The 16,365-nt window shown below is 53.2% G+C and overlaps 1 protein-coding gene across 3 annotated transcripts; it reads right to left on the bottom strand.

Annotated features, from left to right (window-relative positions):
* Nucleotides 1-215: 215 nt before the first annotated feature.
* ITGB7 (integrin subunit beta 7) lies at nt 216-16,256 on the bottom strand. 3 transcript variants are annotated; one of them, XM_046652985.1, is made up of 16 exons: nt 14,235-16,256; nt 9,369-9,416; nt 8,770-8,973; nt 6,908-7,109; nt 6,646-6,816; nt 5,672-5,913; nt 5,141-5,299; nt 4,728-4,823; nt 4,480-4,569; nt 3,295-3,441; nt 2,790-2,983; nt 2,236-2,459; nt 1,776-1,995; nt 1,430-1,638; nt 949-1,109; nt 216-702 (listed from the first exon to the last, which is right to left on the bottom strand). In XM_046652985.1, exons 2-16 carry the CDS (start codon nt 9,414-9,416, stop codon nt 622-624), a joined length of 2,448 nt encoding a protein of 815 aa, XP_046508941.1. In that variant the 5' UTR covers nt 14,235-16,256; the 3' UTR covers nt 216-621. The 3 variants fall into 3 exon arrangements, with proteins under 3 accessions (XP_046508941.1, XP_046508951.1, XP_046508962.1); XM_046652995.1 differs by lacking the exon at nt 9,369-9,416; XM_046653006.1 differs by lacking the exons at nt 8,770-8,973; nt 9,369-9,416; nt 14,235-16,256 and adding an exon at nt 8,120-8,243.
* Nucleotides 16,257-16,365: the final 109 nt, after the last annotated feature.

Raw genomic sequence — 16,365 nt, 5'->3', positions numbered from 1 at the left:
TCCCCCCCAATTATACCCGCCCCACAACTCCCAGCACCCTTAAACCTCCCCTTCTCCACAAAGGAGCAACAGGTAGAAGTAGAAACAGGGTATCGGTTCTGAGTAAGAAAAAAGCGGGCACAGCAGGCCCGAATGAGGTTAGATAGCAGCAGTGCAGTGTTTCTCAAAGTGTGGTCTGGGTGCTCCTCCAGCAGCGTGACCCGAGAATCCGCTCGCCCACACCCCAGCTGCCTCCCGCGCAGCCGCGTCTTGATTCTCCTGCACCTTCAAGTGTGAGAACTGGCCCCTGCCCTCGAGTGGCAGGAGGAGGAAGGAAGGGGAGCTTGCCCAGGCCCAGGCTCCGCAGCCTGCTTTGGCCTTGGGGTGAAGCAAAGTGACGGCTGTGCTCTGAGGTAAGACTTTATTGTATACGTGGGTGGGGTGACCCCCCACTCCCGTGAGGTAGGGAAGCAACGTTGCAGCAGTAGGCGGCCCTCGGGGGTGTCCCTGAGAATGAAGTGAGGTGGTGGCCACTCCGCTCTGGATTAGTCCCCTCCCAGGCTGCTGCCCGTTAGACCCCGCCCCTCCAGTTCCCACTATCCTCCCAGCAAGCAGAGCCCTGGGGTGAGGGTCCCTCCCGCTTCAGAGAGGGGGACTGTCGGCCTCGAGAAAGCGGGGGTTGACGGTGGTTGTGATGGCGCTTTTGTAGAGAGGATTGCTGTCCTGGGGGAAGAGGTTGGAAGTGATGAGGAAAAGTCCACGACTCCTCCTCTATCTTGTCCCGAGGCCAGCCGAGAGCTGAGCTGGACCCTAGGAGCCGAGGGAAGTGGCGGAGGGGCGGGGCCTGGGTAGGCGGAGGCAGGGCTGAGGGCGGGGTTGGGGGGAAGCAGAGAGAAAAGTGGAGCCCCCTGCCCTCCAGGGAAAGCCAGGAAAACCCAACCAGTGGGACAGCAGGCGGAGTCTCCTCACCTGCTTCCAGTTGAGTTGCTGCCGCTCTTTCTCGAAGCGACGGTATTCTCGGCGGTCATAGATTTCCACCGACAGCCGATAAGCCAGGACCAGCCCCAGTCCCACTGCCACGATGCCCCCTATGCAGCCCAGCACAATGGCCTGGGTGTGGTCTGCTCCCTCTATGGGAAAGAAACAACAGACTTCTGGGGGCTGGGGCATAGGCACTGATCAACAGTCGCCCACAAGTATGTCCCAACCCATCCAGCCTGCCCAGCCCTGCCTGTCATTGAAAACATGGGAACCCAGCAGGATTATTCTCAGCGCCCAGAGCTTAGCCTTGTCCACTTGGTCCACCACCTCTGCTTTTGCCTGGATTCGCAGCTCTGCTTCAAGGCCTAGCCTGGTTTCCCCTTATCCTGACCCCATCCCCAACTAAGGCCCTGCCCGTAAAATTTCCAGGGCTCTCTTTGGCATGTCCACAGCATCCCTGCCTACTTACTCTCTTGGGGTCTCACTCGCAGCACGACCTTGCCTCCGACTTCATCCTCCACCAGGAAGAAGAACAGCTGATTGTCTACGGTCCTCTCTTTGCACCAACCATCATCCAGCATAGGGGCCAAAGCCAGAGTCACGTTGGCATGGGCACAAGCCACGCTGCAATTGGTGGCCAAAGGACCAGTCCCAAAGGCCCCACACTCTGCACAGTCCCTGTCCAGTAGACGCCAGTAAGTTACCAGCTGGGCAGTTGTCACCCACACCACATGCAGGAAAGAGCAGGCTGGTAGGAGTGGTTCAGGGAGCCCCACTGTGCCCCTGTCCCCAAGATGCAAGACCTGAGGCCTCACCTGTGTCTCTCGCATGGTGTCTTGCAGCCTGGGCACTGATCACATAGGGCACCGTAGTAGCCGTCCAAGCACTGGCAGCGGTTGCATTTGCAGTGTCCGTGCCCACTGCAGAGTCCTCCCTCAGGACTGACACAGCTGTCCGTGTCCGCACTGCACTCGCACGCTCTGCCCGTGCGGTTGGCGTGACAGTGACACACTCCACATTGGCAGCGGCCAAAGCCTGGGGCAGAGCCATGCACCGAGTGACAACCATACTCCCCACGTACAGTGGCCACCACAGGCCGCCTAAAGCTGACCTGTTCCTGTGCATCTAATTCCCTCTCAAGTGTTCCAGACACATCCTTCAACTCCTACACAAGAATCTTTGATAGTTGCCCTTAGTGCCATGAAGTTCCCAGAGCCTAAGTACCCCTGGGAGAGCCACTCTGAGCCCGCCCCTCTCCCCAAAGTCCCCAGGTACCTCCACAGAGGACGCCTTCGTGTCGCTCACAGTTGGCATCATCACACTCGCAAAAACGCCCAGAGCTCCGTCCACTACAGCTGCAGCGTCCACACTGGCACCGTCCCTTCCCACTGCACAGGGGCCCTGTCCCATTGGGGGCCCGGCACCCAGATTCCAGGTCTGGGGAGGATAGCTCAGCCTCAGAGCACTCACAGAACCGACCCAGGCGGCCAGGGACACAGCTGAGAGGGGAGGGAGGGGAAGGGAAAGGTGGGTCAAGGAGTTGCACCATCCCTTGGCCTGTCTTTCCCAGGATCCTCTAAACCCAAGATCTCACAAGAGTGGAGAGAGATGAGTGACTGAAGGGATGCTGGAGTATAGTGGAGCACCAGGGAGAAGAAGAGTAGAGGGAGTTCTGGTGGAGGGGAAGGAAGCTTCAGGAGATGAAATTCAGGGTGCAGTCCTGGGGTGTCTAGAGACTCCACTGGGAGGATGGAAAGCAAAGGAGGAGGAATACAGGTGCTGGTCATCTGTGGGGAGCCACATGGGTGAGGGGAAGAGGAGGCCCTCACCTGCACACCCCACACTGTAGGTGCCCCTGGCCGTCACTGCAGTGGGGAGCCTGGAGCTGGGTGTCACTGCAGTTACAATCACACAGTGTATGCAACTCCACAACCAGCTCCTCTGAAAAGCCAAGGGCTCGGAACCTCAGAAGATGGGGCTCTGTGAGGCAGTGGGTAGCTTGAAGAGTAACCAAAAAATTCACCTGAGGACAGAGTGGGCAGAAATTAGACTAAAATCTTGCGCATGGGTGCATACACACATACACACCCACAAACACCAATCATTCAGAACCCTACTCCTTAGTAAACTGAGGGATGGGGTCATGCTAACACTCATCTCCTGGAAACACGCTTGAGGATGCTGCTCGTTAAGCCCCTTCAGAGAGGATGAAGGGAGGGCTACCCCATGCTTTTGCTTGTTCTCCGTGCCGCCCCCCCTGTCTTTTCTGGCCTGCTTCAATTTCTCCCTCCCACCCCCACTTCCTTCCTTCTGCCTATTTTGGCTGGCTCTCACCGTCTGGTTGATTCGGACGTGGTTGCATTGGCCCCGGTTTCCAGCCTCACCCTCCCTCTTCTCAGGACCCCCACACTGAGATTCATAAGAAATGTGGACCCCAGGAGGGAGTGGAGAGTGTTCGAGGGTCACGGTGGACGACAGGCTCTGTGGGGAGAGAAGGAGGGAGTCCCCATGTGAGGACAGCACTGCAGCCCCACGTCATGCTGCCCCAAAGTCTGCCAGAACCCTGCCGTCAGCCCGCCTCAGGGCTCCTTCCATCCTGCCCGGTCAGGAGGCATCTCTCGAGCAAGGCCCTGTGAGAAACCTGAGAGGAGGACACGGGGTGCAGAGGCCTCCACCGCAGCCTTTCAATGCAGCTGCAGCGAGCGGGGGGCCTGCTGCGGGACGGGGCTGGCCAGGCACGTGAACGTGCGGTGGCTGTTTTTCAGACCCCAGATCAGGACACATAAGCTGTGTGCATACACAGTCTAAAGGGAAGATTCTTTACATTGAGTTTGTCCTGGGAAATCGGTACTGTCTCCTGTTGTCTCGCCATGAGTTTAGGACAGGGTTCTTGTCATCAAGAAGCCTACAGTCTAGTTGCAGAGAGAAGATCTAAACCCAAGAAACACTGAAGAATTTTTGTAGTTCCTTCTAGCAGTAAAATTCTATGGTTCCTGCCAAGAATATCTCTGAATTGTTTATAAGCTCAGTGAAAGCAGGTTCCAGATGTCACATTCTTTACATACAGACTGATTGGGAGACAAATGCCAGCCCTTCCATCTGTTACCTGTGTGACCTTGGGCAAGTCACTTAGCCTCCTTGTGTCTGAATCCCCATCTCTAAAACAGGGATGATAATGGTTCCCAAGTAGGGGTCTGAGGGGGTTAAATGAGAGAGCAAACAGTATGTGCACTTGGGACAGTGCGTGGCATGAGATGAGAGCTCAGCAAATGGTACTTTCCTTCCTTGCCTGGAGCAGGGCTCCATGCCCCGCACACATGAGACACTTAAGATTGATGGACATGGGATGGAGTGAGTGAATGGACTATTAACGACAGCCATATGCAAACCAGAGGTAGCTCTGGAGTGATACACCGAAAAGTGATCATTCTCTCTCAGCTCTGCCACCCCACTGGAGGGCCTCTGCCACCTTCCCCCAGCACCCACCCTCACCATTCTCCCCCGACCCTGGCCCCTCACATTATAAGCGTCCATGATGAGCTGCACCACGTTGCTGGAGTCCTCACTCAGCTCCCCCACTGCAGACTTAGGAATCAGCTTACTCAGCTCCTGAGTTGTGAGGAGTTGAGGGAAATGGTGGGTCACAGCTCTAGGGAAATGGGCTTCTGGGGGTCTAGAAGGAGGGCATATGGGGGGAGGAGAATGGGTCTTTGAGGGAATTGAGAGAGGCTCTGGGTGGGAGGGTGTGGCCTTCAGACAGCTCTCACCTGGTAGACGGGCAGTGTGGTGCTGGTGACAGCAAAGATGGGCTGGATGTTTGCAGCAGAGAGGGCCTGGGCTACCTGACCCACCGAGGGGTAGTCCTGGGGCAGGGAGAGGGGACAAGGTGAGCACCACAGATCCCCCCACAACATTCAAGGTGCCCTCAGCCCAGGAAATCCAAGAACCAGGGTTCCACTAGCTGGAGAAACCCCGGAGGCTTGGCAAGGGGGAGGGAGGGGCCCAGGAGTGGGATGACACAGGTTTCCGCCTCAGCAGCGGGGGGACGTAGAGAGGAGGAACTGCTGGGGAAGATGGCAGGGTGGCGCCCAGTAAGGAGAATGAAGCTTGGGGGTGGGGGTCCTGGGAGGGGAGGAAGTGTGGCTCAGATGGGGAGGGGCAGGGTGAGGGGGAGACTTACAAACTCTGGGCTGCGACTGTAGAGGCCATTGCTGTCCAAGTGGCAGTGCCCATCGCTGGGCATGAAAATGCCACCCAATTTCCCATCCCCAGCTGTGTGGAATGTGTCATCTGAAGTGAACACCAGCAGCCGGGACACATTTCTCCATCCAATCTGCTCCTGGGGTGGGGTGGGGGTAGGCTATGCACCTGGGTGTGGCCCTTGAGCCACCCTAGCCAGCCCTATGAGCCAAGGATTTGGCCAGCCTCATTCTGAGTCAGTTTGTCCATCCCCCTGCCTCCAGCTCCCTGCTCCTCCCCAGCTCCAAAAACAGGGTTGCTGCTCATGGAGGACTGCTTGTGAATTAGAAAAACATGCCTCTTCCTCAAGACATTTTACTCCAGTCCACCAGGAAATGGTCAAAATAAATATGCAAACTACAGTGACTATGACAAGACCCACACCCCCTGGAACTGTGTACTGCCCAACCCCAGATGGCAGTCCTGGCCTCAAACAGTCCTTTGGATCCAGATCCCCACGCTGCCTCCTCACCTGGCAGAGTGCAGCCTGCAGAATGGCATCAAAGCCGCCTTCGGGCGAGTCCAGGTTGCCAGACACGCTCTGGCGTCCCACCTCCCGCTGGAAGGCTTCAGCATCCCCCGTCAGGGACAGCACATGGTGGAAGCTGAAGGGCGGCTGGCAGCGCTCCAGCCGGCTAGGGCAGGGGTGGCGAAGTTTGGAGGGCACTGTGCTCACGAAGGGCAGCACCGTTTTGTCCACAAAGGAGCCAAAGCCTGGGAGAGGGGAGGCATGAAACCTGTACCAGAAGTCAATGGACAGCAGCAGAATGGAGGAGCCACTGCTGAGGACACGGAAGGGAGGAGACCATGGAAGTGAGGGCTGGGGAGGACGGTCGTAGAGGAGGTAATGGGAGCTGAGCTCCTAGAGAGCAGGGACCCAGTACCCAGCAGGAGCAAAGGGGTCAGAACTTGGGCTCAGAGAAGTGGGGGATGGAGGAAATTCAGAGGAGGCCACAGTGGGAGTCAGACAGGGGTTTCCTGAAGGCTGAGAAAGAAGACAAGGCTGTAGGGTGTAGTAGCAGCCTGAGGCAAGGAGGGGATCTCGAATGAGGAGAAATTAGCACAGTGTGCAGCCAGTGACAGTGGCATTTAGGCCTTGTCCAAGAGACATGGCTGAGACAGTGGCATCAGGGCAGTGTCTGGGTCGATCTGGTTACTGTCTGACCCCTTGGGCGCCGTCTGAACAGTCTCTCCAGACTCTGGGCCTCAGTTACCCCTCCTATAAAATGAGTGGTCCTACTGGACAATCTCTTAAGTCCCCTCCAGCTCCGACCTAGAAGATGGATGTCTTTGGGGAGCGATGTCAAGAACCTGCGACCCATTAAAAACTGGGAGATGGCAGGTGAGGCCCTCGTGTGTCGAGCACGCTGGCAGAAGCTGAGGCTAAGGCAGCGGCTGAAGTTAGAGGCAGAGAGCCGGCAGGGTGCCGGTCAGCGCCGCGCTCACCGATGCGCACAGAACGGGTGACCTTCTGCAGCTTCTCCAGCAAGGCGTGCCCGAGCTGGCGCACGCGCTCCAGGTCGTCCTTCATGGAGTAGCTCAGGTCCATAAGGTAGTACAGGTCTACAGGGTATCCTTCGGCACGGAGGAAGCGGACCCGGAGCTGCTGGGGCTCCCCTGCGCGTGGGGGGTGGCAGGCGTGGGTCAGCGGGGCGCATCCAAATCCCAGCCCCGCCCTCCACCCCAGCCCCGCCGCCCAGCGACTCACCGGGCCGGAGCGTGATCCGGACCCGCTGCGGCGCCAGCTGGGTGGCCCCGTCGCCGCGGGCGCCCTGGCTGAGCGGCTCGTCCTGCAGCACCTCCTGCCGGCCGCGGGGCTCCTCTAGCTCCCCGGGGGGGCAGCCCCGCGCCAGCAGCTCCTCCCGCCGAGCGCAGCGCCGCGCCTCGGCCTCCCCCGATGCCGTGAAGTTCTGCGCCACAAGGGGGCCACGTCGGGACCCGCGTCCCTGCAGACCCCCGGCCCTGCTCCCAGAACCACCCTGCAATCGCGGCCCCTTACAGTCCCTCCCCTCTCAGTCACTCCCTGAGACCCCCCCATTCCCTCCCCTCCCCTTCCCTCCACAGCTATCCTTTAACCCCCGTCATTTCTTCCTCGTCAGAGCCCACTTCCTATAGCACCCCCCTCTCCCCATTATCTCGACTCCCCCCTTTCTCCAGCAGCCCACCCTTCCCCTCCCCCTAGGACCACAGGCTTCCTGTTGAGATCTCGGGGACCTCACTACCACAAAAAAAGGAGGAGCTTGGCCTCCTAGTCCGACCTCCCCCACATGCTCAGGCCGAAATGGGAAGGGGGTCAGATTAAGACCCACAGTTCCTGAGAAGGGGAAGGCTAGGGACAGAAGAGGCGCTCACCTCCCCGCAATGTGTCTGGTACCCCTGGGACTGGCTGGGAAGCCGCAGGGGAAGGAAATGGTTAGAGCGGCTTCTCAGCTGGCCCGGGTGCCAGCCTCTGGTCTGGGGATTGGCGGAGACAGACACCCGCCCGACTGTGCCAAGAGCTCCCACATGGCACCTCTGCTCTCTGCCTCCCCCTGATTCACTATGTGCCTTTCCTCACCTGCTAAGCCTCTGTAGCTCTACCTCCTCTGAGTTTGCTCTCATCTCTTATCTCATCTAACTCTCCATCTTCCTGTGAGAGGCAGTTCTGCCCCGCCCCCACCCCCAGCTGGGGCACTCCTCATGTTCCACCCCTCCTGAGCCCTGTTTCTTTAAGGCATAAACAAAGAACAGCCTTATTTGACCAACTAGAGAGTCACCCACACCCCAGCATCCTTCTTGGCCACTTAGGTAGCTCAAGCCTTTCCCCCAAAGCCCACAAGCTTCCAGCTCCTTCGCTTCTGCCTTCCTGCCCTCCCAGTCACAAGCTGCTACATTCCTGGGAAGGTAAAAACCCCAGCCCAACACAGAAACCCAATCATACACTTTCTGCTATGGACGAACCCCCACTATGATGTATCTGGAGATGGGCCTTTGGGAAGAAATCAGGGTTAGATGAGGTCATGAGAGTAGAACCCTCATGATGAGATTAGTGCCCTTATAAGAACAGACACCAGAGAGCTTGTCTTCAGCCCCTCTGCAAGCCAGGGAGAGCGCTCACCAGGGCCCTAATCAGCTGGCACCTTGATCTTGGACTTCCCAGCCTCCAGAACTGTGAGAAATAAATTCCTGTTGCTTAATCCACCCCATCTATGGTATTTTGTTATGGCAGCCGGAGCTGAGAAATAAATATGCTTTCTCACATGTGTACCTGCACGACAGATCCCTCTACCTAAACATAAGCATAAGTTCCAACAAGAGCATGCTTCCTCCAGATTCACGGTCACAAACCTTCTCCATATATACACAGATTCACAGATACAGACATAATGTGCACGGCACAGGAAGCTTGCATGCATGTGTATGCACATGTACACACAATCACACACAGGAGTCCCATGTGCACAAACTCAGTCACACACAGGACTGCAGAGTGCACCCAGAAAAGCACACATGTGCCCACACAATCACACACGTATACCTAGGCTGCATACACACATACACATGGTTCAAAGGCCACAGGCCCATCTTTACCAGTTGCTTGCACCACGCACAGCTTGGATGTGAGAGGATGCACTTCTGGCAGGAGGGAGCTGGCTGGCAGGACTCTGGCAGGGATGGATCAGGATCTCCCCATTCTGTGGCCTCCCCTGGAGATGAGATCTTGGCGTCCAACTCACTCTCACCTCCGCTCAGAGCCAGCAGGAAAACAAGGACCGTTGACAAAGGCATCATGGTCTGTAATAGGATATAAATGGGGATACATGGGTCCTCAGGGAGGACCCCAAGCTCTCAGTCCTCTAAACTTAGCCTGTGGTTGTCACTCTCAAAACTCTACCCCAACTCTGTCTCTCATCATAGTTTCACTTCCCCCTGTGGATTCAGCAGTTTCTTCAAAATGGTGGGAAGGGGCAGGTACCAGGCTGGGCTACTGGCTCTGGAAAAGACCCATCCCTCCTATGTGCAGACTTCATGAGGCCAGCATGGGCAAAATGACCTCATCAAGAGTCTGGGAATTGGGCCAGGAGGCACTAAGATCTATACCCAGGTGTGTTCACCAAGATTCCAAGCCATAGTGGAAAGAGAACCAAACAGAAAATGCACCAGGTTCTGGTCCTGCCTCAGTCACTCACTGGCTGTGAAGCAAGTCTGGCATTCTCTCTGGGCCTTAGTTTCTGCATCTGTAAAGTGAGGGAGGTGAATAAGTAATCTGACAGCCCTTGCAGCTTTCACAATCTTGGATTCTTAATAAGGGAATAGGGTCAAGAGCTCTAAATAAGGGAAGAAAGTCAGGGAGTAGGAATAAGAGGAAAGAAAGCTAGAGAAGATAAGGGGTGTGTGAAAGAGGGGGAGAGGTAGTTGTACTTGATTGACATGGTAGCCAGAGGAATAAAAATTAGACCATAAGAAGAACTTTCTAAAGGTCTAGGATAATGGAAGAAGGAAGGCCAGGGTTGGTAAAATTTTCTTTTTCCTATACTTTGCACTAAGGAGATCTAAATTGTAGAAAGGGCCTGAAGGCAGGGCAATTCTTGGAATGACCACTAGGGAAGATCAGGCAAATTTCTGATTTTTTTTTTTTCCTGAGGAAGATTCTCCTGACCTAACATCATTGCCAGTCTTCCTCCTTTTTTTGTATGTGAGCCACCGCCACAGCATAGCCACTGACAGATGAGCAGTGTAGGTCCATGCCTGGGAACTGGGCTCGGCCACCAAAGTGGAGTGTGCCGAACTTAACCACTAGACCACTGGGGCTGGCCCAAATTTCTGATTTTTTAAAACTTATTAATTAAAAATTTGAATAGACAATCCATTATCATGCTTCAAAAATCAAAACATTAAATCCCAATGGCCTTTTTTACAGAAGTAGAAAAGCGGATCCTAAAATTCATATGGAATTGCACGAATAGCCAAAACAATCTTGAAAAAAAAGAACAAAGTTAGGGGACTCACACTTCTCACTTTCAAAACTTAATACAAAACGACAGTAATCAAGACAGTGTGGTACTGCCATAAGGATAGGCATAGAGGTCAATGGAATAGACTTGAGAGTCCAGAAATAAACCCATCCATTTATAGCTAAGGATTTTCGCCAAACCATTCAATGGAGGAAGAACAGTCTTCAACAAATGATGATGGGCTGACTGATGTCCACATGCAGAAGAATAAAGCTGGACGCCCACCTCACGACATACAAAAAGTAACTGAAAATGGGTCAAAGACCTAAGTATAAGTGATTAAAGGAAAAGTACAAACCCTTAGAAGAAATATAGGGGTAAATCTTCATGATCTTGGACCTGACAATGATTCTTAGCTATGACATCAAAAGCACAAACAACAAGAGCAAAAATAGATAAACTGGACTTCATCCAAATCTAAAACTTTCGCGAATCAAAAGGTACTATCAAGGGAGTGAAAAGACAGGCCACAGAATGGGAGAAAATATTTGCAAATCATATATCTGGTAAGTATCAGGGATATATAAAGACCTCTTATAACTCAACAACAAAATGACAAACAACCCAGTTTTTAAATGGGCAAAGGACTTAGACATTTCTTTGAAGATGGACAAATGGCCAACAGGCACATAAAAAGATGCTCAACACTGTTAGTCATTGGGGAAATGCAAATCAAAACCATAATGAAATACCACTTCACACCGACTAGGGTGGCTATAATCAAAAACTGGAAAATAAGTGTTAATAAAGATATGGAGAAAATGGAACCCTCATACATTGCTGGTGGGAATGTAATATGGTAAAACCGCTGTGGAAAACAGTTTGACGATGCCTCAATAAGTTAAAACAGAATTACCCTACGACCTGGCAATTCCACTCTAAATATATCCCTAAAGGAACAGGTGTTCAAACAAAAACTTGTACACACACATTCATAGCAGTCCTATTTACAATAGCTAGGGGCCGGCCCCGTGGCTGAGTGGTTAAGTTCCTGTGCTCGGCTTCGCTGGGCCAGGGTTTCACCGGTTCTAGTCCTGGGTGCAGACATGGCACCACTCATCAAGCCATGCTGAGGCGGCGTCCCACATGCCACAACTGGAGAGACCCACAACTAAAAGTGCACAGCTAGGGGTGGGCCCCGTGGCCAAGTGGTTAGGTTCGTGGGCTCTGCTTTGGCGGCCCAGGGTTTCGCCCGTTCAGATCCTGGGTGTGGACATGGCACTGCTCATCAGGCCACACTGAGGTGGCATCCCACACGCCACAACTAGAAGGACCCACAACTAAAAATACACAACTATGTACTCAGGGGCTTTGGGAGAAAAAGGAAAAAATACAATCTTAAAAAAAAAACAATAGCTAAAAGGTAGAGACAACTCAAATGTCCATCGACTGATGAATGGGTAAACAAAATGTGGTATATCCGCACAATAAAATATTTGGCCATAAAAAGGAATAAAGCACTGATACATGCTACAACCCTGAAAACTTATGCTAAGTGAACGAAACCAGTCACAAAAGACCACATATTGCATGATTCTATTTATATGAAATAGCCCAACTAGACAAATTCACAGAGACAGAAAGCAGATTAGTGGTTGCCAGGGGCTGGGGAGGAGGGGAGGATGGGGAGTGACTGCTTAATGAGCAGTTTCCTTTTGGGGGTGAAGAAAAAGTTCTGGAACTGATAGCGGTTATGGTTGCACAACGTTGTGAATGTACTTAATGCTGCTGAATTGTACACTTAAAATGGTTAAAAGGATAAATTTGATGTGTATTTTACCATAATAAAAAAAATCAAAAAGTTAAACAAGATAGTGAGAAATCTCCCACTCCTATCCCTACTCACCCCAGTTTCCAAATAAATCACCACCATTGATTATCTTTTGTTGCCTACAATCTTTCTAGGGATTGTTTTAAGCGTATACAAACTAATATGAATGTATATACTCTTCAAATGGTAGACTCAAATGATAGAATTCTACAAATGGTAGAATACACGCAGTTATGCACCTTACTTTTTTTCTTTTGACTACTTTTCTTGGAGCTCCTGCTCCTCAAGAAAATATAGAACTTCCTTGTTCATTTTTACAGCCGTATGGACTTCCATTGCGTGGATAGGTTGTAGTGTCGTTAGTCTCTTACAACGGGATTTAAATTGTTCCTAGTTGTTCATAATGCTGCAATGAAAATTGATATATTTCTCATTTCACATGTGTGCAAGTGAATCTGTAGGATAAAGCCCTGGAAAAGGGTTTGTAGGGTCAATAAACAGCTATCATTTGTAATATTGGAGAGTATTACTGACACAACCACCTTAAAGCCTGTGCCAGTGTACATTCCCGTCAGCGGTGTGTGAGAAAGGCCAGCTAACTCTTTGTGAAGCATCTGAATCCTCAGCAGCCCAGATCTAGACTCAGATCCAGATGCTCTGCACAGGGTGTGGGGAAGGGGTGGGGTGCTGACTTGTTGACCGCCCCCATCCTGCTCCCCACCACCTGTGACCCCAGGCATTGTGTATATAGAACGGAGCCTCCGCCCTCCTGTGAGAGGCCGGCTCAGCCTCAGGGTAACCTCAGCCCTCCTTGCTCTGCATGCCTGTGGTCGGGGAGGCTGGAGATGCTGCAGCACAGAGCCCAGTTTTGGGGTTTTCTTGTGTGAGGAAGATTGGCCCTGAGCTAACATCTGCACCAATCTTCCTCTATCTTATATGTGGGACACTATCACAGCACGGCTTGATGAGTGGTGTATAGGCCCAGGATCCAAATATGTGAACCCCGGGCTGCCGAAGCAGAGTGTGTGAACCTAACCACTATGCCACCAGGCCGGCCCCAGGGCCCAGTTTTGACTCATCTCTCACAGGTGGGGCCCCTGGGCCACAGTGGATCCCCAGGATAGACAAAGCCAGAGACCTCAAGCCCCACTCATTTCCTGTGAAGGGGGCCCTGGCACTCCCTGGACAGCCCTCCCCAGTCCTCTTCTGCCAATTCTTCCCCTTTCTCCCCTCCTTGGGGATACACGGCCCGCCACCTGCTTCTCTGTCTCCCTCTCCTCTTCCTATTCAAAAACTGGATTGCATCTCTCTGCTGCTTCTCTCTTCTCAACTTCTTCACAGTTCTTTGTTTTACTTCCTTTTCAACCCTCTGATCCTAACCATAGAATGACGGAAATTTCTACTTCAACCCTCTCTTTTTACAAATGAGAACCTGAATTCCAGAGAGGTGAGCGACCTGCCCAAGGACACAGTGGACTAGAGGCGGAGCCGGGATTGAGAGAGGCCAGGCCCTTGGTCTGTTCGCTGCTTTCTTCCCCTCCAACCCAGGCACCATCATGAAAAGTTGTGCCTTCTCCTCACTGGCCCCAATGGGCTCTACCTAATCTCTTTTCTTTCCTTGAGAGACTTTCTCAGTCTTCCCTTCTCTCTCTCCATGGTTGTCCCATCTTCCTGGACTCAATTCTGACTCCCATACACACCCTATTGCCCCTTCAAAAGCAGAGAAACAGAGCATCTTCCCAACCGATCCAGATCTCCCAAGTCAAGTGGAACCGTCTCCTGCCCACTCAGAGTCACAGGGAGGGAAGAGAGCTGAGCCCCTGGGCCAGTCACCCAAGACTGTGGGATCTGTAGTCAAGATGCCAAATGGGAGGAGGTCTGAGCTGAGCACAAGCCATTAGGCAGCAGGGATGGCAGCTGGAGAGTAACATTGGGAGAACCTGACCTAACATGATCCTTGGCACATGGCAGGCACTTGGATGGTAGCACCCATACATCCCCCACCTCCTTTGCCTCCTTCCAGCCCTGCCCTTGAGAAATTGATGCACGAGAGATAGGTGGGGGAGGGAGGGCTTGTAAAACTAGAGGAGGGAACAGGGACAAGGGCTCTTAGGAATGCGGAAAAGAGTTCAGAGCCTTTTTAAAGTCTCAACTGAACCCTGGGTGTCATGGGCTCCTCAGATCAGATCCCTCTTCCTGGGAGGTTGGGACCAGGTGGGGCTTGGGCTAGTAAGGAGAAGAGGCAGAAGGGCTGGTGCCCTGGTACTCACAGGTGCGTGCAGAGCAGCCCTTCCTCTGGAGGCAGCAGCAGCCTTTGTGTACTGATCTGGGAGGCTGCAGAGGAGGAAGTGACACGCCCCGGGGTGGGGGAGACTTGGGGATGGTGGGGGTGACTGATCTAGAAGGTGGAGCAGATAGGGGTAAAACTAGGCCGAGGCAGTTGATGGCACAGGGGTCTGGAAGAAGGAAGCTCATCGATTGAACACATACTATGTGCTGAGTGTTTGATGATGTGATAATTAATCCTCACAACATCATGACATAGTTGTTGATATCCCCCCCAGTCCCCTAATTTTTATAGTTGTAGAGGCTTAGAGATAAGGTAGATATTGAGGCTTAGAGGCTTATATGACCTTGTCCAAGGTCACATAGCTAGCAAGGGGCTGGTCTGGGACTTCAATCCAAGTCAGCCTGGCTCCCAAACTGATGATCTCTCCATTTCCTTATATAGAAGCATGATAGGAAGCAAGAAACATCGAGGCAGTAAGTACTGGAGAGAGGAGGAAATGAGTGAATATTGTTCATTTTGAAACCCTGGTGCCTACTGTATCATAGTGGGTGCTCCACTACACGGGCTCTGGAACCGAACTGCCTGAGTTCGAATCCTGCCTCTGTCACTTACTGATAGTGGGACCTCAGGTAAGTTACCTACCCTCCCTGTGGCTGTTTTCTCGTTTCTCAAATGGAACTCATAGGATTGTTGTGAGAATTAAATGAACTATTTCATATCAATTGCTTAGAAGAGAACCTGGCCCATCCTAAGGGCTTGAGCAGAGAATCCGTGAATAATTAATATGAGTAACAAGTGGAGAAGCTTTGAGAAATTCAAGGTCCAGACAGCTGGGAAGTTGGAGAGAGAGGCCCAGGCCCAGGCTCAGACAAGGAGACTGGGGGGCCACGGAACCAAGACAGTGGTGGAGCCTGGGAAAGGGGTGGAGGAGGCCAACTGGGAGAAGTGGAAAGTGCCGGAACGGCAGCCGGACCTGGGCGAGAATGGAACCTGTAGGGAGAAGGAGTCGTGGGAAATATTCACCCTGGGGCCCACACTTGACCACAGGGAACTTTGAGAAGGAACTGGACATGAGGTCTGTGTTCCCAGGTCTGTCACCTCTATCACCAGAAGGGGCCCTCCTTGCGGGCAGGGACTGACGGAAACCACAGCACCTAGCAAAGTGCCCATCTCGGGGTAGGTGCTCAGTCAGTGTCAGGTGGGGTGTAGGTGTGTACTGCTGGGAGGAGCAACTGGGGAGAAGGGGGTCCTTCTCTGGTGGACTTCCGCTGGCCTCGGGCTATGGGACATTTTACCCTTCCCCCACAACTAGGGTTTACCATGGCAACGGCCCCTCTTCCCCATAGGCCCTGTGGTTTCCTCTAGAGCTTCTTTCACTTTCTTCTTCTGCTTTTCCCCACTCTTCTCTCTTCCCCTACTCCCACATCCTCAACCTCTCTCTCCCATATGCACAGGTCACTGGTGAAGAAAGCCAGGCACAAGGTAGGCATGGCACTATCCCAGGGAGGAAGGTGAGCCACAGGGGAGTCACGGAAGGCAAGGGGAAGACAGACTGCAGGGCACAGCGGTAGAGGCCAAGGGCATGTAGGAGCAAGGGGAGATGCTAGGACGAAGGTAACAGTGGGGGCCTGGAGGGTGAGTGGAGGTCATGGGGTGAAGAGTGGGGTCAGAAGGGGCAGAGGGAGTAACTCATAAGGTGATAGCGGGGTCACAGAGTGTGGGAGAGCTCACGGAGTGAGGGGTTTGTATAAAACAGAAACACTGTAACTCAGATGCCATGGGGCCGGGGACCCTCATGAGAACAAAATGAAACTTCAAAGAACCCCGTCCTCAGGGGCAGATATGCACTTATACATAACTGGGGGCGGGGGCAGTGTAAATACCTCTGAGGCTCATTCACGCCTTTGCAGAAGTCCAGAGGGTCCAATCGAAGAACCCACACTGGTGGCTGCAGGAGGCCCAGACACTCAGGGTGGACCCCTGTGGGCTCCCTTTCCCCTACCCTCCCACCACCCCCATCCAGGTGCATTGCATCCTATTTACTTGGTTCCTCTGAAAAAGCTACAAAAGCCAGTGGATTAGGAGCTCACCCACGTCACCCAGTCCCTCTC

This window comes from Equus quagga, chromosome 1 (genome assembly GCF_021613505.1).
Source record: "Equus quagga isolate Etosha38 chromosome 1, UCLA_HA_Equagga_1.0, whole genome shotgun sequence".
In the NCBI taxonomy this organism is placed as follows: domain Eukaryota; kingdom Metazoa; phylum Chordata; class Mammalia; order Perissodactyla; family Equidae; genus Equus; species Equus quagga.
The sequence above is the reverse complement of the archived record's forward strand: the minus strand, read 5'-3'. Positions and strand labels throughout refer to the sequence as shown.

What these genes read in the sequence shown, in the direction of transcription:
- ITGB7 (XM_046652985.1), bottom strand. Translation starts at nt 9,416, where the DNA reads ATGCAGAAACTAAGGCCCAGAGAGAATGCCAGACTTGCTTCACAGCCA. An exon ending in TGCAGGCTGCACTCTGCCAG is followed by an intron (nt 5,300 to 5,671) that starts GTGAGGAGGCAG and finishes ACCCCACCCCAG; the next exon opens with GAGCAGATTGGATGGAGAAA. An exon ending in TCATCATGGACGCTTATAAT is followed by an intron (nt 3,442 to 4,479) that starts GTGAGGGGCCAG and finishes CTCTCCCCACAG; the next exon opens with AGCCTGTCGTCCACCGTGAC.